At 38.8% G+C, this 27,692-nt stretch overlaps 2 protein-coding genes across 2 annotated transcripts; one reads left to right on the top strand and one right to left on the bottom strand.

Moving 5' to 3' along the window:
* Positions 1 to 159: 159 nt before the first annotated feature.
* Positions 160 to 9,287, bottom strand: LOC139953501 (ethanolamine kinase 1-like). Its single transcript, XM_071952929.1, has 7 exons — positions 9,113 to 9,287; positions 7,743 to 8,002; positions 7,029 to 7,169; positions 5,953 to 6,095; positions 5,151 to 5,395; positions 4,467 to 4,540; positions 160 to 1,729 (listed from the first exon to the last, which is right to left on the bottom strand). The coding sequence occupies exons 1-7, from the start codon at positions 9,236 to 9,238 to the stop codon at positions 1,657 to 1,659; spliced, it is 1,062 nt and encodes a 353-aa protein (XP_071809030.1). The 5' UTR covers positions 9,239 to 9,287; the 3' UTR covers positions 160 to 1,656.
* A 294-nt stretch (positions 9,288 to 9,581) lies between these two features.
* On the top strand, positions 9,582 to 26,808 carry LOC139953499 (RNA polymerase-associated protein CTR9 homolog). The gene is made up of 22 exons (XM_071952924.1): positions 9,582 to 9,761; positions 11,235 to 11,333; positions 11,652 to 11,891; positions 12,338 to 12,455; positions 12,746 to 12,835; positions 13,499 to 13,755; positions 14,300 to 14,407; positions 15,166 to 15,285; positions 15,643 to 15,849; positions 17,226 to 17,354; positions 17,568 to 17,751; positions 18,529 to 18,617; positions 18,886 to 19,071; positions 19,408 to 19,551; positions 20,548 to 20,640; positions 21,474 to 21,590; positions 22,601 to 22,818; positions 23,398 to 23,533; positions 24,272 to 24,412; positions 24,569 to 24,708; positions 25,153 to 25,359; positions 25,507 to 26,808. Exons 1-22 carry the CDS (start codon positions 9,708 to 9,710, stop codon positions 26,207 to 26,209), a joined length of 3,780 nt encoding a protein of 1,259 aa, XP_071809025.1. The 5' UTR covers positions 9,582 to 9,707; the 3' UTR covers positions 26,210 to 26,808.
* The last annotated feature ends 884 nt before the right edge of the window (positions 26,809 to 27,692 follow it).

Genomic DNA, 27,692 nt, shown 5'->3' with positions numbered 1-27,692 from the left:
AGAATACATAATTACTGTTATGCAAAACGTCTAGGGACCAGACTTTAGTGTGTAGTATAGCCTTGTCTCAAGGCTGCCATATTCTTTTAGTCACAAACGAGTACATTTTTACAAAAATCATTTCAAAATACAACTAAACAGACATTTCAAAAGGTTTATTGTATACATATTTCTCTCAGAAGTCATCTACTACAAAAAAATGTTAATATTTTACATTTACAGAAGTTGCTTAGCCTCATCAAATGTTTCGGTCACGATCGTGCCCGTTAAATGTGCTATTCTCGCTCGTCCCCATTAGTTTTTGATAGAAATTTCAATCAAATACACCTGGGAACGATATAGTCTAGAGTAACTTCTAAGATGGCCACCGTGCAGCTGCGATATGTGGAGATTCCGCTCCGGGACACGGACGAGGTTTGTTGGGATTTTCTCTGCGTGTTTCGTAAAATTATCTACAATTTTGCAAATATGAAGTGTACAGGAGTGTTTTTCTATGGTTTAGTATATTGTGAGGCTGGTGGAATGATGGCAATACGTGCAGTTAAGTTTTTGTAAGCAAGAAAATAATTCATTATTGTATTGTCAGAGTCCCATGCGTATTATTCAATGCGTCATCCATTCATGAATTTACACTTACAGAGCAGTGGCCATTCCTACGTGAGACAAAATGGATAACTTTCTGTATGGCGCCACCACTTTTTCACTCATTTTTACATTGTTTAATTCTTAAAAGACCACAACACAAGCGGCTTCAACCACTTAATCAAAAGTGTCAAAGGAAAGGCCATGGCATGAGTTAATATTGTCCAACTATATTTGTTGAGATTGGTCATTTTCAAAATCATGGCTTAAGGATTGGTTCCGGCTAAGTACTGTCCGCCTTATTGAAACTCCGTTCCAAAAGTTTGCTTTGTCAAAAATATTGGTGGGGCCAGAGACGGTACCCAAACCGGAGCGGTGGTTTTGAAAAAGACCACAGTAAAACTAGAACAGTAAAAATTACTGTTGTCTTCTAAAAATTCTCAAAAATTTAAAATCTAAAAGTTTAGCCAGCCATGTCAAGTTATGTGTTGTTGATTACTACCATGCCTAAGCAAGACATTAAGCAGAAGGTGTCTCCCTCAAAAAAAAAATAACAATATCAAATATATATATTTTGTTTAATCTAAAGAATACATGAGATTCCCAGGACACAAAAGGAGGGGGTACACCATGGACATTATTCAGCACCTGATGATTATACATAAACAAATGGTGTTTACAAAATATTACAATCCATGAGTATGTCTTGTGCGCAATAAATTTACTCTTGGTGTTTATCCTCACGGGAAAACTTCAGCCAAAAACAAATGTGTAATTTATTTATTTTTTAATTAACTAACAGGCAGTGATTATTAAAAAAGTCGCTAATACTACTTGGGTAGATACCTTTAAAATCCCTGAGAAAAGTAACAAGTTTTAAGAATTGTCAATTGTACACAACTTGGAAGTACTGAGCGAAAGTTTATCTGTAAAAAAAAACGTGATCCTTAAGATAAAAGCGTGGAACTTAATTATCTATTTCAGTTATTTTAGAGTAAAATCATAAACTGTGTATTTATTGTTTTGGGATGGGGTGGGTTCTAGGGTGGGATATCCACTGTAGAAGTTGAATTCTTACTCTGGTAGCTGAAGTGCCAAGAACCCGTCCTTCCTAGTGAAGTATTCATCAAAACGAAGCTTTGCATAGCTGCAAAAACAAAAGAGAAAACATATTCAAAATTACAAATGAAACCAAAGTATCCATCCACTTACTCCTGGGTGATGAGAAACAAAAGCACCTAGCACTAATGACGTCACTTTTGCTTAAAATACCCGACTGTCGGACAAACATGCCACACAACCTACGTGTTCACTGCGTCATAGACGCCCCAAACTGCACTAGTAGTGTTGTTAGTCCAGGGTTCGACCTTAACGCTGGTCCGCTGGCCAAATGCCAGTAGAAATCGCGGCGGACCAGCTGAAACACCTTGCCAACTGGTCCGGCTGACCAGTCAAAAATATCGGCAGCGCTACTACAGAACTATGACTATTATTTAAATATTTTTAGGCTCGAATAAAACATAAAAACATTCATATTGGATAAAACGTAAAAACATCACCCGAAGTGCCGCTGAACGCTGGCAAACTTCCCACGATAACACATACACATGTACACACAGCGCAAAATCCCATCATGCAACGTAAATGCTTGTAGTCTTCGTATTAGTTCACGTGTGCCAAAAAGTGTAAGAAACATTGATCGCTAGAGGGCGTTTCAGAATATTCGATAGCGTGAGAATAGACGCCCTCTATTGGTGAAAGTACGCGATAGCTTACAAAACTAGCTTCAATCGCCTTGACAAAAGACCACAAAGCAAAACACATTCTGTCAGCAGCATGCAGCATGGTCGTCGTCAACGGAGCAGATTTCCGTGTGGGGAAAAGAGTCTAGCGTGTTTACGAAAAACGAGCGAGACGGTGAGGCTTCATTGAACAAAAATTACAAAGTTAGGATACTCTGGATGAGCAAAAAGGAGTATTTAATTGGGATTTGTATGGTTCTTCCGTCCTGATTTTGCTTAATTTTTTTGTTATTTGGGGCTTGTTTTTTTTTGCGGGCGATCGGTGGGCGATCTAGTTTTGCTCCATGGTTTTATTGGTCAAATATAATGCGCGGTTGCTTCGGGGTTTTTTTTGCGGGTTCAAATTTCAAGAAATACTTGGGTTCTCGAATGCAACACCTCCATGGTTTAACAAAGGCGCAGTTGTTTTTGCTGCTTTTAAATGATTTTTTTCTTCACAAAACAGACGCCGGCACCGACCATTCCGTACACATAATTAAAAAAATACCGTAAAATGCCGTATGCTTCTCCATGGATGTTGCAACTATTTTGATGTCTACTTTTTGTTGGGTTTTTTTCTGGACGAAAGTGGGAAGATTTTGGGAACTTCGGTTATCGGTACGATGTATTGTGTTTATGAATATTTAATATTAAAAGTACAAACAGGCAATGTTTATACATGATAAAATAACTTAAGCGATCGCACGTAAACCCTCCCCACTGTAGATTTGAAGGCAATACATAAAAAGTTAATATTTTTAACAGTCGATTTTAAAGTGTTTTTTTGTTGTTAAGTAAAACAATAAAAACAAATTCATACAAATGTTCTTCGTACTTGAGAATACTTCGATGTCCAATGCTTACAATAAACCGTAGACTAAAAAATTACCTAAATAAAGATCATGTTAAATTTTCCAATTTGCTCTCACAAATAATTTGACCTGTTTTTAAATTAATTTTAATAAGATTATTGTTATTACTTTTTTTAAAGAAAAAATACTCTCAAATTAGTGAGCCCCCTTACGAACACAATAACTTGGTACACATAAATAAAGTATGGCTTCCAGTGCAGTTAAGTTGACGTTGCAATTCATGTTGAATTTTGAAATAGCGGCGATTAAAAATCGAGCAGTTGGTATACAACAGTATTTTTTTAGTTAAAAAACATATAAAAAAATTGACGGACCAGTCAAAAACCTGGCGGACCAGTGAAAAATCAAGCCAACTGGTCCTGCTGGCCAGTTGAAAAAAAAGTTAAGGGCAACCCCTGTAGTCGCGAGTAAACATAAAATTTGGTACGCGTTTAGTAATTGTCTAAGACCAGTGTTCTCACTTGGTGTATCCCAACATAAGCATAAAATAACAAGCCTGTGAAAATTTGGGCTCAATTGGTCATCGAAGTTGCGAGAAAATGATGAAAGAAAAAAAAAACCTTGTTAGACGAATTTGTGTGCTTTCAGATAGGAACAAAAGACTCTAGCTAAGAAGTCTTTTATTATTTTAATGAGAAAATACATCTTTCTCAAAATCTATGCGACTTCAGAGGGAGCCGTTTCTCACAATGTTTTATACCATCAACAGCTCTCCATTGCTCATTACCAAGTCAGTTTTTAAAGACACTAAGACCACTCGGACACGTCACTATTTAAGATTTATTTTAGGCCTCGTCCGATTCAAGCTGCTTTGGCTACTGCAATACTATTAGCTGCAGCCTTCACATTTTAGAATGGGTCTTTTCAGTAATCCGCCCAAAGCCAAAGCCATTAATTCCCATCAGCCTTAAGTCCGGTTCATACTTCCTGCAAATGCGAATGCGATACAAATGTTGATGTCACAAATTCGCAACGAATTATTCACAGCAGTTTAACTTTGTTCAACTCACTTGCAAATATCGCTGCGAAAGGAGGGTTGTGACGCCAAATTCACATCAAATTCGCTTCGCATTTGCAGGAAGTATGAACCGGGCTTAAGACCATCAGAATTGGCGACAACAGCTACGGCTATGGCTGGATTGCCTTGTCATCATGCATTGAAGTATAGAACATCCTTAGCAACAGCCGTAGCCGGCAGCCTGGATGAGGCCTTATACTCCTTCATACTTACTCTAAGAAATCAAAGTCAATGGTGGAGTTGTGAGATTGGATTAGTGCCCATATCCCCCAGAGAAGATGGGCAGCCTGCCAAGACAGAAAAAAAACGCATATTAGGATTGAAAATGTGAAACGCACACAATGGATTTGAACCAGTAACACCTTGAATATTAATAATAATAATAATAATAATAATAACCCGTTTTTATATAGCGCTTTTCACACCTGGAGGGCGTCCCAAAGCGCTTCACATTATTACCCCTGGTCACTGGGCCTTAAATCACTCCTTAAACCATCTCAGCTCCCTGGTGGGGAGTATACAGCCTTGTGCAACATTAATATGCGCTACTCGGCTAAATCAATCACAAGAACCATCTCTGCCCTCGCAGGTCCCCATTTATCCCTGGGTGGAGAGAAGCAATTATAGAAAAGTGTCTTGCTCAGGGACACAAGTTTCACGACCGGGATTTGCACCCACACTCTGCTGAACAGAAGCACCAGAGCTTGAGTTCGGTGTTCTTATCCACTCGGCCACGACACCCTACTCTACACCCTATTCTACTTAAGTCTACTTTTTGGAAAAGGAATTACATAGAGATAACAGGTGTGAGTTGCAAGGCGAAAAGGATGTTTTATTCTGGCCTCTAATGGGAAGATTCCTATTACTGTGATAATGATAGTTTCATGAGCATCTTACCAGGACAAATTTGTTGACTTTGACGTATAAAACCTCGAGGTCTCGCTCAGTGACTTCGTCTGGAATGTTTTGAGCTTCCCTCCAAGCGACCAGGAACGCTCTCAGCCACTTCAGTTGGAGGTCTTTATCTGGGTACAGGCTGTAATCAACCACCTCGATGCCAGCGAATTCCGCAAAATGGGTGGCTATGTCAAAGGCTTGGTAGTTGAAGGAGGCATATTCATAATCTATAAATTTCAGTGTACCTGCAAGGGAGGGGGGGGGGGACAAGAAGTTTTGATAAAAAAGGATATATAGTTTTTTTTGTATCTTATCTGGTTGTGAAGCCCAGTGTGTGATCAGAAAAGCAAACTTAATCACCACTAGGCCCAGTTTCATAGAGCTGCTAAGCAAACAAATTTGCTTAGCATGAAATTTTTGCCTTGATAAAAACAGGATTACCAACCAAACTTCCAAGTGATTTTCAGGATAAGCAAACAACAGCTGAATACCAGTAACAAGCAATTTAAGCAACAAATGGAAACTTTGGTTGGTAATCCTGTTTTTATCAAAGAAGAAATTTCATGCTAAGCAAATTGTTGTGAGTCGCAAGGTGAGCTAGGTGAGTCGGTGCGTGCGCTGTCGGCGAATTGGCCGGGGTGTGCGTGAAAAGGGAACGAGAAATGTCTTGCACCAAGACTAGGGTCCTGGTGGTCGAAAGCAAGGAAAGATATTACTTTGCCAACTGGACCACCAAATTTTCAAATTGGCTGTAATAAAAAGTTTACCCTCTCCTCCTCGGACTTACAAAAGTTGCACTCACCTTCAGTTTCATTAAAAACAATATTGCCCAGCAGTGCGTCGTTGTGGCAGAAAACGACAGGTGTTTCTAGACAAAGAAGGGCACTCTTTATTTGACTGACCTCCTCGTGGAGCTGGGATTGAGGAACAATGCCACGGACATATCTGTAAAAAAAAAGATTTTGAAATCACTTTTTTTTTAAAGTCTGACCTGTCTGATGTGAGCATTTCGGGGGTGGTGCAGTGCGCTAGTTTTTAACTGATCAAGTTGTAGAGGCAGAAACCACTCAACTTGAATTTAGGGGAAAAAATCCACCAGATTCAGGGTGTGAAGCTCAGAATATTTACAGGACCCGAATTTGGCACTTGAGAAGACTGTTCTCAATGGGAGACTTTTTGAAAGCTCTGCCACTAGAGGGCAGCAGACCTACCAGGTAAGGGTGCACAATTCCTATAGCAAACAATGGTAAATGCTTAAAATTCAAAAATACTCAAAAAATATTTAGAAGTCTCTCAGCCTCTTGAAAATTACATCAGGTACATTTTCATACAACTAAACTTCAGATTTCTTCTTAATTTTTGGTAGGTCAGCATTTTGGAATTTTTGCTAATTACCCTAGAAGACACACTCCCCAAAACTCATGCACACCGCTTGTTATCCTTGGGGAACTCGTGTTCCAGTACGTCCTGTTCCAGAACAGTTTGGTTTATGCTGGCATTGTGTTATGAAAAACAAAATACAGTTTGGCTAAATCTAAATACAAAATCAAAAACCCGCAAAAAAAAAGGTATTTGCTGTCAGAGACCATCACTCATGCTTCTCCTATTCCTAAGTTGTTGACATTACCTGGTGAAGAGCGCCCTCTCTTGGTGATTGGCAGATAGTCTAAAGTTTCCCATTCCAAGTATTCTTCAATACTCAACAGAATTCAAGGTTCAAACAAAAACACAGGACAGCCCGACTTTTCCAGTCGTGATTTTACTCAGGACTACGATCCTGTGAAAATGTCAAGCCCTAGACACACCCGTCTGTCCCAAGTGGGCGTGGCTCAATTGATTGACCTGTTTAGAAGCAATGCAGTAAAAATGAAATATTACCTCTCCTGTTTTTTTGCATCCTCAAACTTTTCTGGTAGAATTGATAGAAATCTCTCCATCGTTTTGAACAGCCAAGGAGGTGGAACAGCGCCCTCTTGTGGCTTGATGGAGTGCATTTTTACCATCTCTTTCACCACAAGCCTGCGAGATAAAACATTTATTATTAACAGTTCGCAGAGCTTTAAAAAACAAAGTCACAAAATAGATTTTACTGTAAGCTCACCATCAATGTTACTGGTCGTGTTGCAGTAGTTTCTTTTCCCAACCTTCCACCTCTATTACCCTGGTTCGATTCCTTCCAGAGGGGGGCACTTTGTAAATTGAGTTTTCAGTCCCTAATATTAGCTGGGCCCAATTTCATAGAGCTGCTTAAGCAGCAAATATGCTTAACGATTTTGCCTAGCAAAAATGAGCAGGATACCAGTCACAAATTTATATATGGTAGTTTGGCTGGGAACCTTATTCTGGTAAGCATAATTTTGATGTGCTTAGCAACTTTTTGTGTTTAAGCAGCTGAATGAAATTGGGCCCGATTGTGTGTGTTCTCCCTGGAATCTTGGGTTTTCCTCCATCTAAAATTGACAAGTCCTTTCCTTTTCTTCTTTCCATCGGGTTTTTGGCTAGTACAGTGATTAAGTTCACATTTCTAAGAGTACATGGCTTAACAACCAGAATAAATAAATGAAATGAAAATGAAGGGAAATGAAATTTCACCTGAAGATACGTTCCTCTCGAACCATTTTGGAATCAAGAATGATTCCTGGTAAATACTTGTAGCAGAGACCGTTGTTACACGCTGCGTACAGTTGAGGTCCACACCCTGCTTTATGAAGAAGGACAAACGTCTTGATTTCTGCCTCCCGATCGATGAGCAATTCCGTCTTCTTCCCGTAGACTCGGACGAGGGCCATGGTGTTCTTATCTTCTGGGAGGTAGCCGCCGATAAGTTTGTTTGATTTTCCATCGGTAAAAACCTTATGGAAAATAACAACGAAATAGTTTGTTGGTGGAATTTAATTGTGTAGTACCTCGGTGGTCCACAGAGATGAAAAGCAGGGAAAAGCCCTATTCACACGAGAGCAATTTAACAGTGGTCCCTTGGCCTTGCTTTTAATTTTAGCATGGTTGTGATTTGAAATGAAGCAATATTTGACTAGATTTTATACAAGGGACCCTGGACATTACCAAAATTGTCGTCCTTTCACTGGAAATGTTTTGTAAAATTTTACAACCATGCTACAATTAAGCAAGGGACCTTTGCTTATAATTGCTCTTGTGTAAAAGGGGCAAAAGAAACCACCGAGCCAACCTGATCCCTGATAAATGACATATTGGAACTTTAAGCTATTTGACACTAGTAACATTTATCGCGAATCGGCCATGATATGACAACATACACCGCAGTAGCAAATGCCCCGTCTGCATGCCCATAATGCATTGCGGTTCTGAATCGCGATAACCTTATTGTTGTGTACAGCGTTGTGACATACTGTTTGTTTGTGTACACTAACACAGTTTTAGAAAAAGAATCAAATAAAACATTAGAAAAGAGAGATACAGTAATAAAAAATAAATAAGTTTTATAATGTTGAAATCCATCCACTTTAGTTGTTAATGTTAGCAAACTTTTAGGTAAACAATTGGTAAACTGGAAAAGTGGCAGTCAGACTCAGAATCAGATAAGGACATTCGGACAATCTTCCAAACTATTAACTTCAGTGTATTTATTAAAACGAGAAAGGGAAATCTATTTTAATAACTATTATTAGTAATTATACATTACAAGTTGTACTCCTGTACGGTAGCTGTACATATTATAATGACTGATTTATGTTCATCCAACCTACTTCTAGAAACTATCAGGCTCCCGGGCCGGGGAGCCTGATAGTTTCTAGAAGTACATCAAACTATACTCCTGTAGCTGTACTTATGTTCATCCAATGTAGAGGTAGAACTAAACAACAGTACAGCGCAACAGGCATGACAGACCAAAAGCAATAAGGCCTACCGGTATATTATATTTTTATAATTAGGCTAATACTATAATCGGATTGAGGCTGTTTTATTAACGAGTTAGGCCCTACCTTGAACTTTATGTCTTTCTGGTTCCATCCTGGTTTAACTGTTTCAAATAGTTTCAGAGCACCTTCCTCCAATTTGTTCTCATCTAGAGTCAGGTCAATTCTTAAAACATTACTTGTAGTTGCCATTTTGTCAAAAACTATCGCTAAAGAACGACAACATTGCTGTAAAAATTACTGTGTTGTGGGGGGGGGGCGGGTAGTGGGATGGGCAGGGTAAAAATCCCTAGGCACCAATCAGAGAATACATAATTACTGTTATGCAAAACGTCTAGGGACCAGACTTTAGTGTGTAGTATAGCCTTGTCTCAAGGCTGCATATTCTTTTAGTCACAAATGAGTACTTTTTTACAAAAATCATTTCAAAATACAACTAAACAGACATTTGAAAGGTTTAATGTAAACATGTTTCTCGTACAAGTCATCTACTACAAACATTTTTAATATTTTACATTTACAGAAGTTGCTTAGCCTCTTTAAATGTTTCGTTTACGATCGTGCCCGTTAAATGTGCTATTCTCGCTCGTCCCCATTAGTTTTTGATAGAAATTTCAATCAAATACACCTGGGAACGATATAGTCTAGAGTAACTTCTAAGATGGCCACCGTGCAGCTGCGATATGTGGAGATTCCGCTCCGGGACACGGACGAGGTTTGTTGGGATTTTCTCTGCGTGTTTCGTATAAATATCTAGCATTTTGCAAATATGAAGTGTACATGAGTGTTGTCTATGGTTTAGTATATTGTGAGGCTGGTGGAATGATGGCAATACGTGCAGTTAAGTTTTTTTAAGCAAGAAAATAATTCATTATTGTATTGTCAGAAAGTCCCATGCGTATTATTCAATGCGTCATCCATTCATGAATTTACACTTACAGAGCAGTGGCGGCGGCGGCAACAACAAAATTACAAACTCATGAACTGGCAATTGCCAATGCAATGGCCATACGTGAGACAAAAGTGCAGCGTGGGTTAAAGGAACACGTTGCCTTGGATCGGACGAGTTGGTCAAAACAAAAGCGTTTGTAACCGTTTTTTATATAATGCATATGGTTGGAAAGATGTTTTAAAAGTAGAATACAATGATCCACACAAGTTTGCCTCGAAATTGCGTGGTTTTCCTTCTACTGTGCGAACTAACACAGTCGGCCATTTATGGGAGTCAAAATTTTGACCCCCATAAATGGCCGACGTGTTAGTCGACGAGGTAAGAGGAAAACCACGCAATTTTGAGGCATGTTTGTGTGGATCATTGTATTCTACTTTTACAACATCTTTCTACCCATATGCATTTTATAAAAAACGGTTACAAATGCTTTTCAAAAACCAACTCGACCGATCCAAGGCAATGTGTTCCTTTAAGAATGGGTTGAGTAAAATAAGTATGGGTTCCTATGTATTTATTTTAAACTGTGTGGGGGCATTTCTTGATCTATGAAATTGACATATAGATTATATTAATTTTTAATTATGTTTGTAGGCCTACTTTGTTTATCATGTTTATGTTATTTTAATATTTAATTTTATTGTAAAATCGGAAAAGTTTCCGTATGGCGCCACCACTTTTTCATTCGATATGAAATAATATAGTATCTAATTTACCTCAATGAGATATCCCTTTTTGTAAAAATGAGTGAAAAGGTGGTGGCGCCATACGGAAAGTTATCCGTAAAATCATAAAAGTTATTCTGTTTTATTTTCTGTTTGGATGGATATTTTAGTTACCAGAGTGTTTTAAAAACTATTTATTTGTGCCATATGATATTTTATTGTTGCTGTTTTAATTTCTATGGTACTATGTTCTGCTATTTGTGTTTTGTATTTTAATGAGCAAAACTAGAAAGTGATTTTCATGCTAGGCATGATGGATAAAGAATTCCCAATTTTAGTTTAATTGAATTTAAATGAAAAATGGACGGACTGATGTTTGTAAAATAACTTGAAGGATTTAGGTACTTTTTGGGTCCTTTTTGTAAAACAAAACACAATATCCACAGATTTACATAAAACTTACACCGTTTGAAGAAAGCTTACCTATCGAATAATACATTTTTAGGCCCCTATTTTTATATACAAGACTTAAAAGTTGACAATTTCGTCAAATAATCTTTCTTGTTCCTTTCAGGTCATCGAGTTGGACCTCGATCAGCTGCCGGAGGGAGAGGAAGTCTTGAGCATCTTAAAGCAAGAAAATGCTCCTCTTCATACTTGGCTGGCCCTGGGGGTAAGAAAACTACTTTGCTCAAGGTCTTTGTTAGCGTTGTTCTTGAAATAATGATGTCCGATGATGCCATTACTTGGCAACTGAGTGTCTAAAAGGCCGAGTCACACTGCAGCGAATAACGATAACGAAGCAAAGAGAACGCATTCTATTGGTTGAATTTCTCCACACAGAATACACCCACGCTTATTCAACTAATCAAAGGCGTGCATTTTTTACGTTTGTTCTTGTTACCGAGGCCTGTGTGACCAGGCCTTTCTTGGACAACAAGCTTTGTTATAAAGTCTCTTAAAATTGTTGACTTGATTTTTTCCGCTGCAGCTGGAGTACTACAAACAGAGCCAAGTGGACGATTTCGTCAAAATCTTTGCGTCTTGGCAGTCGGATGCCAACTTAGACTACCCAGGCAATGAGAAGGATCAGATGACGGCGTTGGACACGCTGGCCGCTTACTACGTCCAGCAGGCACGGAAGGAAAAGAACAAGGATTCAAAGAAGGATTTGTTCACTCAGGCGACGTTGCTGTATACGATGGCCGATAAAATCATCATGTACGATCAGGTAAGGAAAAAAAAATCAAAGGAGGGCGCTCAACCTCGTGCCAGGAATGATCGATCTTGGAGCGCCATGTTTTTTTTCCACCAATCTATGCATCGTTGTAATTTAAACCACTAAAAACAGACTAAAATTATATTTGCGGCAAGAAAACAATACTGTCTGCTTTGTCCACCATTAAAAAAAAAAACTCACCATAAGTACGTGCGCCTATGGTTGCTAATGTTCGCCAACGATGGCGGTGCACAACTTGTTTTAAGCTTTCTCCAGAAGACAATCAGAGCATACTAATTGAAACATCGAGTTGAAACCAATGGTTCTTTTCAGAACCACCCCAACTCATTTAGAGATAGTCATTAAATGGTTTTAACGCAAACCCTTCCATATCATATTTCCACCTTGCAAAGTTTCAAATCCTACTGATAAACTTTCCTTTTTTTCTTTTTTTTCAGAACCATCTTCTTGGACGTGCTTGTTTCTGCCTCCTTGAGGGTGATAAGATGGACCAGGCCGACGCGCAGTTCAACTTTGTCCTTAACCAGTCGCAGAATAACATTCCAGCTTTGCTGGGTAAGCTATCACGGCACTATCGTTGTTTGCATCGCCATGACAATCAAGCAAACAGCTAGCAAAAAACTGGAACGCAAACAGAAAATGAAGATCACTTCAAGCAATGGCATGAAACTTGGGAGTAGATGATCTAGAAAATGTCACTGATAACTTTGAAACTTTTTTTTTTTTTTTTTTTTCTTATAAAAAGTATTACTCACATTTCAGTAGGTTTTATTATTATTATAATATTTTGCACACCATATCTAAATATTTCATTTCCCTGTATCGTATTTCCCTCTTTTTTTTAGGCAAAGCTTGTATATCCTTCAATAAGAAAGACTACAGAGGAGCGTTGGCGTTCTACAAGAAGGCTCTGAGGACGAATCCTAGCTGCCCAGGTACGATCAAGTCACCTGTCTCAAAATTAATCTATAATATTAAGAGCTATTGGACACTTTCTGAACAGAACAAAAATTAAAATTTCACAGATTTACAAATAACTTACAGGGTTTACAGAAGGTAATGGTGAAAGACTTCCCTTGAAATATTATTCCATGAAATGCTTTCCTTTATGCATGAGAAAACAGTAAAACAATTATAAATTCTCGATATCGAGAATTACGGATTTATTTAAAACACATGTTATGACACGGCGAAACCTGCGGAAACAAGGGTGGGTTTTCCCGTTATTTTCTCCCGACTCTGATGACCGATTGAGCCTAAATTTTCATAGGTCTGTTATTTTATATATAAGTTGTGATACACAAAGTATGGGCCTTTGGGCCTTTAACAGATGTTGTGCGATTGCTTTAAATGAGAAGTATACCTTTGGTATTTGGAATCGTTTGATTGTTTTAATTACATATACAATGAAACTACCCTGAGAAAATTTCATTTCAAAAGACGGTTGCGTTTTTGAGATATTGCCAGGTATCAAACTGGCACTCTGCGGCTGACAACATCAGAGCTTGGGTTCGGTGACTTGGACCCCTCGACCACGACACATCACTGGATTCATTAAATTTTTGACAATTTTATAACTTTGATTGTATCAAACACAGCTGCTGTTCGCCTTGGTATGGGCCACTGCTTCAATAAGCTCAACAAACCAGAGAAAGCACGCCTGGCCTTCGAGCGGGCCCTAGAGCTCGATCCGAAATGTGTGGGCGCCATCGTTGGCCTTGCCATTCTAGAAATCAACAGTAAAGCAACAGATTCTATACGGACTGGGGTTCAGCTCCTCTCCAAGGCGTATACAATAGACTCCAGTAACCCGATGGTTCTCAACCATCTCGCCAATCATTTCTTCTTCAAGAAGGTAAAGTCCGTCAAGATTTTTTTTTCAAAAATCTCGGCCCCGACTCCATCTTTGGGCTCCATTTTTGTTTTGAAGCACTGTGCAAAATGAAATGCACACTGCCTCAAACTTAATGGGGGTACATCCTGGAGCATCCTAGGTTTGAAAAAGGTCCCAAGAGTTGGTTTTATTTGCCAATATTTCTTTGGCCAAGTGATTATCCAATTGGAGGAAAGCATTTTATTTCTCTGAGTTTAACACAATCTTCATGGTTATTAGTTGCTGGTTTTTGATTATTGCAATAATATATTGGCTATTGGTTACGACTGAGTCACTTCACATAACTAGTATTGAATAATAACCAAGGTTAATTTGTCAAACACAAGGTTTTATTTGTAGCTAACCTGGATTCTTATTAACTCATCTAAAATAAAGATATATCATCATTACCAAGGATTAATTTTGTCATTAACCAGGATAAATTTATCAGTTGCAAAGTTTTGTTTGTCAGTAACCTGGATTATTGAATCAGTCATTAACCAGGTTTTATTTGTAATTTAACCAGGATTATACAAAGGTGCAACATCTAGCTCTGCATGCGTTCCATAATACAGACAATGAAGCTATCCAGGCGGAGAGTTGCTACCAGCTCGCAAGAGCCTTCCATGTACAGGTAAGGATTCCTAAAAATGAATGGCAGAACATCGCAATTTCATGATGAAGGCACAAGCTGGTCGCCTAATTTTTTTGCTAACCTGTGAAATATGCTTAATTTTTTATCAAATTGTTTGCAATAGTTTGTGTTGGTCTAATTGTACAATTGAATATTCTTGCTGTATTTTTGCTTATCTCTTTTTAGCTTAATGTTTAAAATATGTAAAAAAATATCTGTGTGACGTTTTGAGATTTTTTGTTATGTGAGACGCTATATTAAAAACCAAATGTTATTATTATAAATGGGACGAAAATGGGCTTTACCATTTAAAGGCAGTGGACACTATTGGTAGTTACTCAAAATAATTATCATCATAAAACCTTTCTTGATTACAAGTAATGGGGAGAGGTTGATGGTATAAAACATTGTGAGAAACAGCTCCTTCTGTAATGACGTAGTTTTTGAGAAAGAAGTAATTTTCCACGAATTTGATTTTGAGACCTCAAGTTTAGAATTTGAGGTCTCGAAATCAAGCATCAGAAAGCACACAACTTCGTGTGACAAGGGTGTTTTTTCTTTCATTCTTATCTCACAAATTCAACGACCGATTGAGCTCAAATTTTCACAGGTTTGTTATTTTATGCATATGTTGAGATACACCAACTGTGAAGACTAGTCTTTGACAATTACCAAGAGTGTCCACTGTCTTTAAGCAGTACTAAGAAATTGGCCCCGATGCCCATGTTAACAATAATCTTCTACTTTCCCTTGTACAGAACGATCATGACCAAGCTTTCCAGTACTACTACCAAGCCACCCAGTTTGCATCCACAGCTTTCGTTTTGCCGCACTTTGGTTTGGGGCAGATGTACATCCACCGCGGGGACAGTGAGAACGTGAGTGTAGAGACGTATTAGAGATCGTTTTAATGTGAAAATAGAAATAGCAGTTCGTCACTGTGGTCCAGTGCTTAGACTACATGACTTGCAATCCTAAGCTTGTGGGTTCGAATCCTACCAAGCACTTTGGTTTAGGGCAGACGTACATCCACCGCGGGGACAGTGAGAACGTGAGTGGTTTAATTACTTTTGATTTTGTTTGGGAAGGAAAGATACTAGTAAATCTCACTCTGGGTGAAGTATTAATTTTTATTTAAATGTTAAGATCTGTTGCAGAGCTTCTCCAGATTACGTAAAAAAAAATCATACGCTTATTTTCATTTATTTTTTCCCTTAATTTTTTTTAAAACCCAGGCTGCTCAGTGCTTTGAGAAGGTCCTTAAAGCCCAACCTGGTAACTACGAGACGATGAAGATCCTTGGGTCGCTCTACGCAACATCCAGCGATGAGACAAAGAGGGAGACGGCCAAGGGTCATCTCCAGAAGGTCGTCGATCAGTTTCCAGAAGATGTCGAGGCGTGGATTGAGTTGGCTCAGATCTTGGAACTCACCGACGTACCGGTATGTTCTTTCACATTTTATAATAATAATAATAATCGTGGCTTCTTATATAGCGCACATGTCTGTCACTCAGTGCGCTCCTGGTGCTGTATTATACAGTATTTCCTACAAGATGTGGGACTACGTTTGAATTATAAGACCTAATTCTGATAGCACCATGTAATGTTTTATAAGGTGCTGTGGCGCAATTTGCTGCCGATCGGACCAGGAACACCGGGGCGAACCCCTTCTCTTTTCGATAAGTGCACTGGGTTTTTTTACATGCGTTCCATAACACCTGGGACCAACAGCTTAACGCCCCATCCGAAGGACGTAGCAATGGTGAAGTGTCTTGCTTAAGGACACAAGTGTCCCGGCTGGGGATTCAAACCCACACTCTGCTGATCAGAAACACCAGAGCTTGAATTCGGTGCTCTTAACCGCTCGGCCACGACACTTCCATATAAAGGGAACTTGTCGTCATGATCAATGTAGGTCTGTGGGTGTACATGGTATTTTGAACTCTCATAGAGTTACATCACGTGCGCGCACAACCTCCATGGGTGTGATATGGAGAGAGGGTGCTTGTGCGCAGTAACTGGGTGAGAGTTACTCCACGCCACATGCTTTGCTTTGATCATGACAACACAGCCCCTTTAAAGGTAGTGGACACTATCAGTAATTACTTAAAATAATTATTATCATATAACCTGATTTGGTAACGAGTAATGGGGATAGGTTGATAGTATAAAACACTGCGAGAAACGGCTCACTCTGAAGTAAAGTAGTTTTTGAGGAAGAAGTAATTTTCCACGAACTTTATTTCGAGACCTCAAGTTTAGAATTTGAGGTCTCGAAATCAAGCATCTGAAAGCACACAACTTCGTGTGACAAGGTGTATTTTCTTTCATTATTATCTCGCAACTTCAAAGACCAAATGAGCTCAAATTTTCACAGGTTTGTTGTTTTATGCATATGTTGATACACTAAGTGAGAAGACTGGTCTTTGACAATTACCCATAGTGTCCACTGTCTTTAAATGACATACATCAACAAAGTTTTTTTTTGTGAGGTAACAGTCGCGAATACAGGAGGCTTCAAATTGCTGACAGTAATTTTGAGGGTTTTTTTTGGAGTGCTTATTCAAGTATAAATTCTTGATTTTTTTTTTCCTTTTTTTTTTTCCACTCACTATTATTGATCAAACAGTTCTTGAGGCTGAGAAAGTGGTGCATTTTAACAGTTTCCTTCTCTTTGCCTTACTCTATGTGAAGACGTCGCAATTGTGCTCCTAATAAAACTTAATAGTTCTTTTTCTTGAGAACCATTCGAACAGATCTGCACTGTCTTTTTGAAAATTCTGACTTGTTTGTTTTCTTCTGTAAACATGTTTATAGGGAGCCCTGACAGCTTACGGCACAGCGACTAGGATTCTCAAAGAAAAAGTCCAGGCAGACGTCCCACCGGAAATTCTGAACAACGTCGGAGCTTTGCACTTCCGTCTTGGAAATCAACCAGAGGCGAAGGTAGGAAGAAAGAGAGATGGACAGAAACCACTGAGCCAACCTGATTACCCTTTACATTAAATATTGAAAAGTTGTAAGCTTTGGAGCGAAACCAACCTTCAAAAATTTCCTCTCATTTCACCTTTTTCTGTTGAAGGTGGGATTTCATTTCAGGATTGCATTTCAAAGATTTCATCAATCCTTTTTTCAAATGTGATTCTTTTTCTTTTCCAGCGCTACTACGAAGCATCTCTGAAGCGCGCCCATTTTGAGGCGGAGCACGATGAGACGTATTACGGCGCCATCTCCGTCTCGGTGTCATACAATCTCGCCCGCCTCTTCGAGATCATGTTTCAATTCGACAAGGCCGAGAAACTTTACAAAGATGTCTTGAGAGAGCATCCTAACTACGTTGATTGTGAGTTTTTTTTGAGGGGGTGGGGTTGGGGGTAATTCGATTAGAAACAGTACTTGTAAATACAAGTTTGTTTTGTGTGGAGATGAAGAAAGTCGATGATTAAAAAAAATATTTGTTAGGAATATTAAGTAGGATTTAAAACTATGCTTGGTGGGAGTATAACCAGTTGAGGTTTGCGCTAGCACCATGTGTAAATCTCTTGGGTTAGTGTTGGTTCTGGGAAAAAAATGGTGGTTGACAACTCAACGTTTTGATCAGTATGCTCTGATCAGCTTCAGAAGCAAAACATTGATTGTACTTTTTGATTTTTTTTTGATTTTTTTTTTGCAAGGCCACTTCAAGGTGTGAGCTACAATTATTTTTTTTTCCAGAGGCCGTTGCCACCTACTGCTAGGGCTGAAACAGGGTTACCCCTTTTACAGTCCATATGGATGTAGGCTTGGGTATCATCAGTCCGAAGCCTGGCCGGTAGAGCAGAAAGCACTACCTCCCTAACTTTATGTAGCAAGTGTCACGACCGGGTTTCGAACCCACACTCTGCTGATCAAACACCAGAGCTTGAATCCGGTGCTCTTAACCACTCGGCCATGACACTTTGACGCTGCTGCTCCACTGCTGCTCTCACTTCATCATATGAGTCTTGAATATCAAACATAGATTATTATTTACTCGCCACACAACCTAAGCAATAACCAGAACTGCAAATCCCAAATGTTCATTGATTATTGCTTATTGGCTGATGGTTATAATTGATCAAATGAACATTTCCTTTTTTAGGCTACTTGCGTCTGGGTTGCATGGCCCGTGATCGAGGGCAGATCTACGAGGCATCCGATTGGTTCAAAGAAGCTCTGCAAATTAACCAGGTATTGTATCAGTTTATTCATAATTCATGTAATATAATTAAAGAATAATAAAGTGGGAAGAATGTGTCCACAACGTAGTAATGACGGGGTTGGTTTTAACATTAAAGTATTCGTAAAATGATAACAATAATTCGAAAACCTTTTTTTTTTTTTTTTTTTTTTTTTTTTTTTTTTTTTATAAATATAAGAGTAATTCAAAATAATTAGTAAAACAAAATTAACAATATTTCAAAATAAATAATTTTAAAAATAATTGTTTAAACCCTAGGATCATCCAGACGCTTGGTCTCTCATTGGCAACCTTCATCTCGCTAAACAAGAGTGGGGACCGGGCCAGAAGAAGTTTGAACGAATTCTTAAACAGCCGGCCACCGCGAATGATTCTTACTCCCTGCTGTCATTGGGTAATGTGTGGCTACAGACACTGTATCAACCCACAAGAGACAAGGAAAAGGTGCGTTGAGTTGGGGTGTAAAGGGTGGAATTGGGTATGTTAATGGTGTTTGGTAGGAATGTTGTGGGTGGAAGTGGGTATGTTATGGGTTTTACTTGGGTATGTTATGTTTGGGATACAACTGGGTGATAATAAATGCTGTTTTGGGAATTGTATTAAAGGGACAGGGCTCTGAAATCTGGAATTGTTTGCATTTGAGGGAATTTGTGGGTACAACTGGGTACTTGATTGGCGTTTAAGGCATGAGTATTAGTGGAGCAGCATTTAAAACCGGAACAATTGGGTGCAACTGGGTATCGCTATCATCCTAACATTAGTATGTCTTGGTTATTGTAGGAAAAGCGTCACCAGGACAGAGCACTGGCCATGTACAAACAAGTTTTACGTAATGACGGCAGGAACCTGTTCGCTGCCAACGGAATCGGTGCAATCTTGGCTATGAAGGGATACATCCGAGAATCTAGAGACGTCTTCTCTCAGGTAAGTGGTCAAATTCAATAATAATAATAATATTATTAATAATAATATTAATACTAACAATAATAATAGCTACTTCTTATATTGCGCTTTTCACAATAACCTCTCAATGCGCTTTACATTAGTGCCCTGGTCATTGGGCCAATATTATTTACAACCCTGGGCTGCTGTAGCACTCCAGTGGGTTTTTTTTGGTACACAATATCAACCTCTGCCCTCGCAGGTACTTATTTAAACACTTGGGTGAAGAGGAACGATTATTGTAAAGCACCTTGCTGGTGTCATGGCCGGGATTCGAACTACTACTTTGATGACTTAAAGGAACACGTTGCCTTGGATCGGACGAGTTGGTCAAAACAAAAGCGTTTGTAACCGTTTTTTATATACTGCATATGGTTGGAAAGATGTTTTAAAAGTAGAATACAATGATCCACACAAGTTTGCCTCGAAATTGCGTGGTTTTCCTTCTACTGTGCGAACTAACACGGTCGGCCATTTATGGGAGTCAAAATTTTGACCCCCATAAATGGCCGACGTGTTAGTCGACGAGGTAAAAAGAAAACCACGCAATTTTGAGGCATGTTTGTGTGGATCATTGTATTCTACTTTTACAACATCTTTCTACCCATATGCATTTTATAAAAAACGGTTACAAACGCTTTTCAAAGACCAACTCGACCGATCCAAGGCAATGTGTTCCTTTAAAGGCAGTGGACACTATTGGTAATTACTCACACGACGTCGTGTGACAAGGGTGTTTTTTCTTTCATGGTTATCTCGCAACTTCGACGACCAATTGAGCTCAAACTTTCACAGTTTTGTTATTTTTATGCACATGTTGAGATACACCAAGTGAGAAGACTGGTCTTTGACAATTACCAAAGGTATCCAGTGTCTTTAATTATCTCCAGGTCCTCCTGTTTTCCTCACAGTTCTTTCACATTCGTCAAATTTCATCCCAGTCAATATTCTTTCTTGTTGTTCTTTTTTTGTCTGCAGGTTCGCGAGGCTACAGCTGACATGTCGGACGTGTGGTTGAATCTGGCCCATATCTACGTAGAGCAGAAACAATATATCAGTGCTATTCAGATGGTAAGAAACTCTCATGTCTAGTATTTTCTATTGTCTATAGAGTTTAAATTTATTGTATATTTTGAAAGTGATTCGGTCATCTTTTTTACTATAGATATAGTTCCACGTTTTCTACAGTTATTTTTGCTGTTGCCTCTGCCTGTTTGTTTTATTCTAATGTGTGATCAAGGGTCTCCATTTATTATTCATGGTTTATTGATTAAAACAATGCAATACAGCGGCTACAAGCCGAAATGTACAGTTTACAAAAATAGTCATTAAAAATATTACTGTATTACAAAGAAAGAAGGGCCTGCGTGTCTGTTGGGGTTTCCCTTTGTATACCACAATGTATTTTTATGTTTGTGCAAATTTAATTAAAAGTTAATTAACTAAATTAAAGGAACACGTTACCTTGGATCGGTCGAGTTGGTCTTTGAAAAGCGTTTGTAATCGTTTGTTATAAAATACATATGGTTGGAAAGATGATTTAAAAGTAGAATACAATGATCCACACAGATTTACCTCGAAATTGCTAGGTTTTCCTTTTAAGTTAAGAACTAACACGGTCGGCCATTTATGGGAGTCAAAGGAAAACCACGCAATTTCGAGGCATGTTTGTGTGGACCATTGTATTCTATTTCTACAATATCTTTCTACCCATATGCATTTAAAAACAAACGATTACAAATGCTTTTCAGAGACCAACTCGACCGATCCAAGGCAACATGTTCCTTTAAACTACACTAAACTAGATCATATGGATGGATTAGTGTAAAAAGGGACAAACAGACAAAAGAAGAAAAACAACTAATTATTAATGTATTAAGATTTCATTTTTGTTTTATTGACAGTATGAAAACTGCATCAAGAAGTTCTTCAAGCACCACAACACGGAGGTCTTGACGTACCTAGGCAGAGCTTACCTCAAAGCTGGCAAACTCAAGGAATGCAAACAGGCTCTACTCAAGGTTAAATCAGTTATTTAAATCCATCCATTTTCAATTAATTTTTGTGGGATTATTTTTTTTTTTTTTTTTAAATCATGAGCTATCGCCTAACATCAGGGCCCAATTTCATAGAGCTGCTTAAGCACAAAATTTTGCTTAAGCAAAAAATTCATTGCTTACTAAAATCAGATTACCAGCCAAGACTCCACTCAATTGTTATGCTAAGTAAACAACAGCTAAATACTAGTCATAAGCAATGTATATGGCATGACATTTTGGCCAGTAACATGTGTAAAATAAGCGAGCTATTTTCGTGCTTAAGCAAATTTTTTGCTTAAGCAGCTCTATGAAATTGGCCCCTGAAGGCCGGTCGGCCTCTTCAGATGAGGGCTACTCTTAACTGATTTTGGACTATCGACCCTAATCAACTGTCACCAGGGGGCACCTATTCCTGGGGCTGAAACAGGGTTTTATTAAAAACGGGCTAGTCCCAAGTTAGGACGAGTAAACTCGTCTAGTAACTCGTCCTAACTCGAGATAAGACTAGTCTTAAAGGAACACGTTGCCTTGGATCGGACGAGTTGGTCAAAACAAAAGCGTTTGTAACCGTTTTTTATAAAATGCATATGGTTGGAAAGATGTTTTAAAAGTAGAATACAATGATCCACTCAAGTTTGCCTCGAAATTGCGTGGTTTTCCTTCTACTGTGCGAACTAACATGGTCGGCCATTTATGGGAGTCAAAATTTTGACCCCCATAAATGGCCGACGTGTTAGTCGACGAGGTAAAAGGAAAACCACGCAATTTTGAGGCATGTTTGTGTGGATCATTGTATTCTACTTTTACAACATCTTTCTACCCATGTGCATTTTATAACAAACGGTTACAAACGCTTTTCAAAGACCAACTCGACCGATCCAAGGCAACGTGTTCCTTTAACACTTTGTGAAACATTTGCTACTTTTTTACCAAAGGACCAATTTTCATGCCTGATATTAATATTTTTTATTAATGTTTACACACACACACAGGCTCGTCGTGTTGCACCCCATGATTCCCTCGTTCTGTACAATATCGCCCTCGTGCTTCAGCGCATTGCCATGGCAGTCCTGAAGGATGAGAAGAGTCACTTGAAGACTGTACTGAGCGCCGTGTCTGAGCTTGAGACGGCGCAACGCTACTTCACGTACCTCAGTAAACATGGTGATCGGATGAAGTTTGATCTTGCACAAGCTGTGGTTGAGGCAAGGTAAGGGGCAGACCTCCAAACTTATTAAGAAGTTTGGTTCCTGCTTGAAGCGTTTTAGATCTTTGGTTCCTTTCCGAAGCCGTTTGAGAACTTTGATCTGCCCCAAGCCGTGGTCGAGGCAAGGTAAGGGGCAGACCGCCAAACTTATTTAGAAGTTTGGTTTCTGCTTGAAAGGTTTTAGATCTTCGGTCCCTTTCCGAAGCCGTTTGAGAACTTTGATCTGGCACAAGCCGTGGTCGAGGCAAGGTAAATTGACAGACCTCAAAACTTATTTGCTTTCTGAAGCATTTTAGAACTTTCATTATTTCATATTTTAATTTTTGGAATGGCTCCCTAGAAAGTAGTAGAACTTATCAATACTACATTTTTAAAGTCATTCATATAGCATTTATGGGTATATTTGTATAGTGTAGTTTCTTGTATTTTTTATTTATATTTTATTGTAGAGTGCATTTGAACAAAAATTTTTTGAATATGCCCTATATAAATGAGTAAAGTATTATTATAATTCAAATTAAGTTTAGGTTTTTTATTATTACTATTAATCTTTATATATTTTTTTGTTTCTCTCCTGGACAGACAATGCTCTGATCTTCTGAGTCAGGCGCAGTATCATGTGGGACGAGCGAGGCGTCAAGATGAGGAAGAAAGAGTCCTAAGACAACGTCAAGATCAAGAACGAGATGCGCTCAGACAAAAACAGATGGAGCAACATGTAAGGAACACCCCTATTTTGCACAGTTGGTATAGGTGCACAAACAAACAGGGATGATTCTATTTTTTAGGGAGAAACCATTGTTTTGCAGGGTTACCAGTAAAAAAAAAATATCAGGCAATTATTTCTTTGAACCATTCTGTTTCTAAATATGATTTGAGGCATTGCGTGTTATATATATTTTTTGGGTTTGTGGTGTATATCTACGTGCCATGTAGAGTTTGTTCTTTAGAGAACTGTCTTGCTATATATTCTACTATTCTATTTCTATTTCTGGTCTTGCAATATTAAACAGCTAAGAATTGTTAACAGGAATGCTATTTAAACTTGTTTGTAATGTGTTTGTTATCATTTAGTTTTCATTTTGATATTTTTACACTGTTGAATTTTTCGTAGTTATGGATCCAAACATTAAGCCCCAACCCAGTAATTATAATAAGTAACTGAGCATGTGATGCAAAGACGCCCAAAAAGAGTTGGGTTGAAACGGTTAAGATCCTATGATTGTAGCTTGTATCAGTATAGTGATTAGGCATAGAGGTCTAAAAGTAACGGTAAAATCCAATTAGAATAAATTAAATTTGTTATGGTTATTTTGTTTCCATTATTGATATAATGTTATGCTCTCGTTTTTTCTTGTTTTTTCTTGTATTTGCACATTCAGTTCAATGCAAATTTGCCTCAAAATGTAATAAGCCATGAATATTATAATTATTTTGTTTATTTGTCCGATTCCAGATGGCACGTAAACAAGAAGATGAAGAGAGAAGTAAAGCGTTGATGGAGAAGAGAGCTCAGTTCATTGAGAAGACTAAAAACATTCTGGTGGTTGCAGAACCGGAACCAGTACGCAAGGGAGGCGGCGGACGACGAGGAAAGGTTGGATAACAAATTTACTCAATAAATTGACTTAAAAAATGCTAATTTAATTATTTGTGATTATTTTGTACCAAAATATTCATGAGACATAAATATTGATGAGATTGAATTATTCATGAGGTTGAAATATTCATGAGGTTGAATTATTCATTCTAGAAATCCAAGGGTGAGATATCCAGTGATGGCAGCGACAGCGACATGGACACGAGAGAAGCCAAACCCAAGAAGAAACGAAAGAAACAACGAAGTGACGACGAAGGAGACGGTGATGGCAAACCAAAGCCCAAGAGAAGAAGGTTAGAAATAAACTCAAAAGACAAATGTCAAGTTTGTATACTACGGGGATGTGTTTCCTCTGTTTTGAACCGAAAATCTAGTCTTTGTTAAAAGAACAAAAATTACCCCCTCCCCCCATTTTTTTTTTTTTTTTTTTTTTTACATTATAATAATATTAAATTTTTTTTTATTAAAAACCATATGGACGCCCCAGATTGCAGAGAAGGGCTTTCAAAACTCGGAAGCTTTAGGGCTCACAAGCTTTCATGCTTTGTGATCATCCATATCACATCCCTGTACTGTGTATATCTACGTTTGTATAGGATTAAAACAATCAAACATTTCCAAAAACTAAAGGTATACTTTGCCTTTAAGGACTCTAGATTTCTGGAGTCTATCTATGATTTTGAAGAGTGTCTCCTTAACAAAGATGAACTATCAACTTTCTTCTCTCTTTGAACCAGATCTCGCAAGACAAGAGACGGTGAGGAATCTGCTCCGCGCAAACGCAAGGATCGCAAGTCAGGCGATGGCGGAGTATCTCGCGGCCGCAAACGTATCCGAGAATCTCGGCTTGAAGATGAGAAACCCGGAAAGTTTAAGTCTAAGGCTATCGTTTCGTCCAGCGATTCGGACTCTGAAGGAGAGAGACTTCATATTGATGAGACGAGGTTAGTGCATTACAGGATTTTTAAATCTCGCTTATTATGCCAAATTAAACCAAAAAATGTTTTAAATTATCGTCCTGCCTTAAATATTTTTTGTTGAAAATGAGGTCTTGAATATTGATAATTTATTATCTTATTGTTTTGGTTTAGTGACAATGAGGAAGCTTCCAGCAGTCAGAAACCATCCCCGCCCAAGGGTCGCGGTCGCATTCGTCGTATCGCTTCAGACTCCAGCGACTCAGATGAACAAAAATCAGGATCCGAAGCGGAAGGTGACGATCAAGCTTCTGGATCTGAGCCCGAGAGGGAGAGGAGACCTCGTAGGAAAGCAGTACAGTCAGACAGCGATGAAGAATCAGGGGCTGAGGGTCAGAGGTCAGGTAGCGAAGGTCAAAGGTCAGGCAGTGAGGGTCAGAGGTCAGACAGTGAGGGTCAGAGGTCAGGAAGTGAGGGTCCAAGGTCAGGAAGTGAAGGTCAGAGGTCAGGAAGTGAAGGTCAGAGGTCAGCTGAATCGGGGAATGAGGAGGCGGCCTCTGAAGGAGACGGATCTGGTGGGGACGAAGCAGGGTCAGACGGAGCGGCATCTGGTGGAGAGGGGTCAGTTTCTGGTGGGGAGGAGGCGGGTTCTGGGGGAGAGGAGGCGGGGTCAGGTGTCGAAGAGGCAGGGTCTGGGGTGGAGTCTGGTGGAGAAGAAGGGTCTGGTGTAGAGGCAGAGTCGGGTGGGGAAGAGTCCGGAGGGGCGGGATCGGGTGGGGAGGAGTCTGGAGGGGCAGGGTCTGAAGGGGCGGAGTCAGGAGGGGCGGAGTCTGAAGGGGCTGGGTCTGAGAATGAAGCAGCAGAGAGTGACGAATAGCTGATTAGACGCTTGTATTCCTTTAGAAAACTTTCATTGTGTAGTTCTATCATCACCTTTGTTTCTTTTTAATGTGCACTTTAAAAGTGGCTGATGTACAAGATTGGCAGTTGAAATGAATGCCGTACAACCTTTCTCAGAGAAAAGTTACTTGTCGTCACTTGTTTTTGACACTCGCCATGATCTGTTTTCTACGGTTGTAAAAAATAATTTCTCTTTTCCTTCCTCACCTGGACCTCTGAAGTGGCAGAATGAGGAGAAACTTTTCTCAATCAATTAATCAAGCAATCTTTGAAGTGATAAGACATTAACTTACAGTGGTTGCTCATAAGCAAAGTTTTGAAAGTGGCTTTTGGAGGAGACTGTGTGATGTCCTGAGGAAGGTGATTCCACATTCTGTGTATACTTCTTAACAATTCCTGGACAAAAATTATGTAAAAAATCAAAATGAAAATAGCCTACTTTTTTTTACTTTATGAAAATAGCCAGTAAGTTGCATTGAGTGACCTGGTCTGAATTCAGTCCATACAAGATCGGTAGGGATAAAACAATGTTTTTCATTTTATTTAGAGAGCTAACTGGGCCCAGTTTCATAGAGCTGCTAAGCACAAAAAAAATTACTTAGCATGAATCTTTTGCCTTGATAAAAACAGGATTACCAACCAAATTTTCATTTGTTGCATATTGTTTGTAACTGGTATTCAGCTGTTGTTTGCTTATCCTGAGAATCACGTTGAAATTTGGTTGGTAATCCTGTTTCTATCAAGGTAAAAATTTCATGCTAAGCAAATTTTCGTGCTGAGCAGCTCTATGAAACTGGGCCCTGATCATGAAGATCATTTCAAGAACAGTCTTTGAACTTGACTCTTGACGGGGCACAGCATTCTTCCTCTGATAAGGGGCACTTCTATGATGAAAATGTTAATTTGTATTGGACCTTTTTAAAGGGCACCACGGAATTGCTGTAGATGTCATCGGTTTTTGTTGTGGCCTACTAGAACCATTTTAGTTGTGAAATATTTCCCATCCCTCTGAAATGAAGAAAACTGTACCTCTGATAGCTCTACCAATCCCGAATAATATGATTAGAGCACACACTTTGACATCAATCAAACAATTCACAATTTCAGTTTTTATTTCTCCTTCATTTATTACATGTACATTTACATAGCCAAGTACTGAAGTCAAATAAATTTCAATTTCAGTTTATTTTGTATGCAATTTTTGGTTTTTGGAATAGTTCAAGTTTAAAAACACAAATATTACTTTGCCTTAAAGAGGCATGGTGAGGTACCACTGTAACATACACAATACTGTACTAGCTGATCCCTGAATAAACATTGTCTTTTATATATACAGCTTTTGTCAAATAGTAGTTTTTAAAGTTAGTAATACCCTGTTTGTGGGTTTAAGCGTTACATATAAACGGTTGACCTGCGAAAGGTCCAAAGTGAGATCGGTCGAGTTTAAAGGCAATTTAGGC

Source organism: Asterias amurensis, chromosome 22 (assembly GCF_032118995.1).
Source record: "Asterias amurensis chromosome 22, ASM3211899v1".
NCBI classification, from domain to species: domain Eukaryota; kingdom Metazoa; phylum Echinodermata; class Asteroidea; order Forcipulatida; family Asteriidae; genus Asterias; species Asterias amurensis.
Note: the sequence above shows the minus strand (reverse complement) of the source record. Positions and strands in the feature narration are given on the sequence as shown.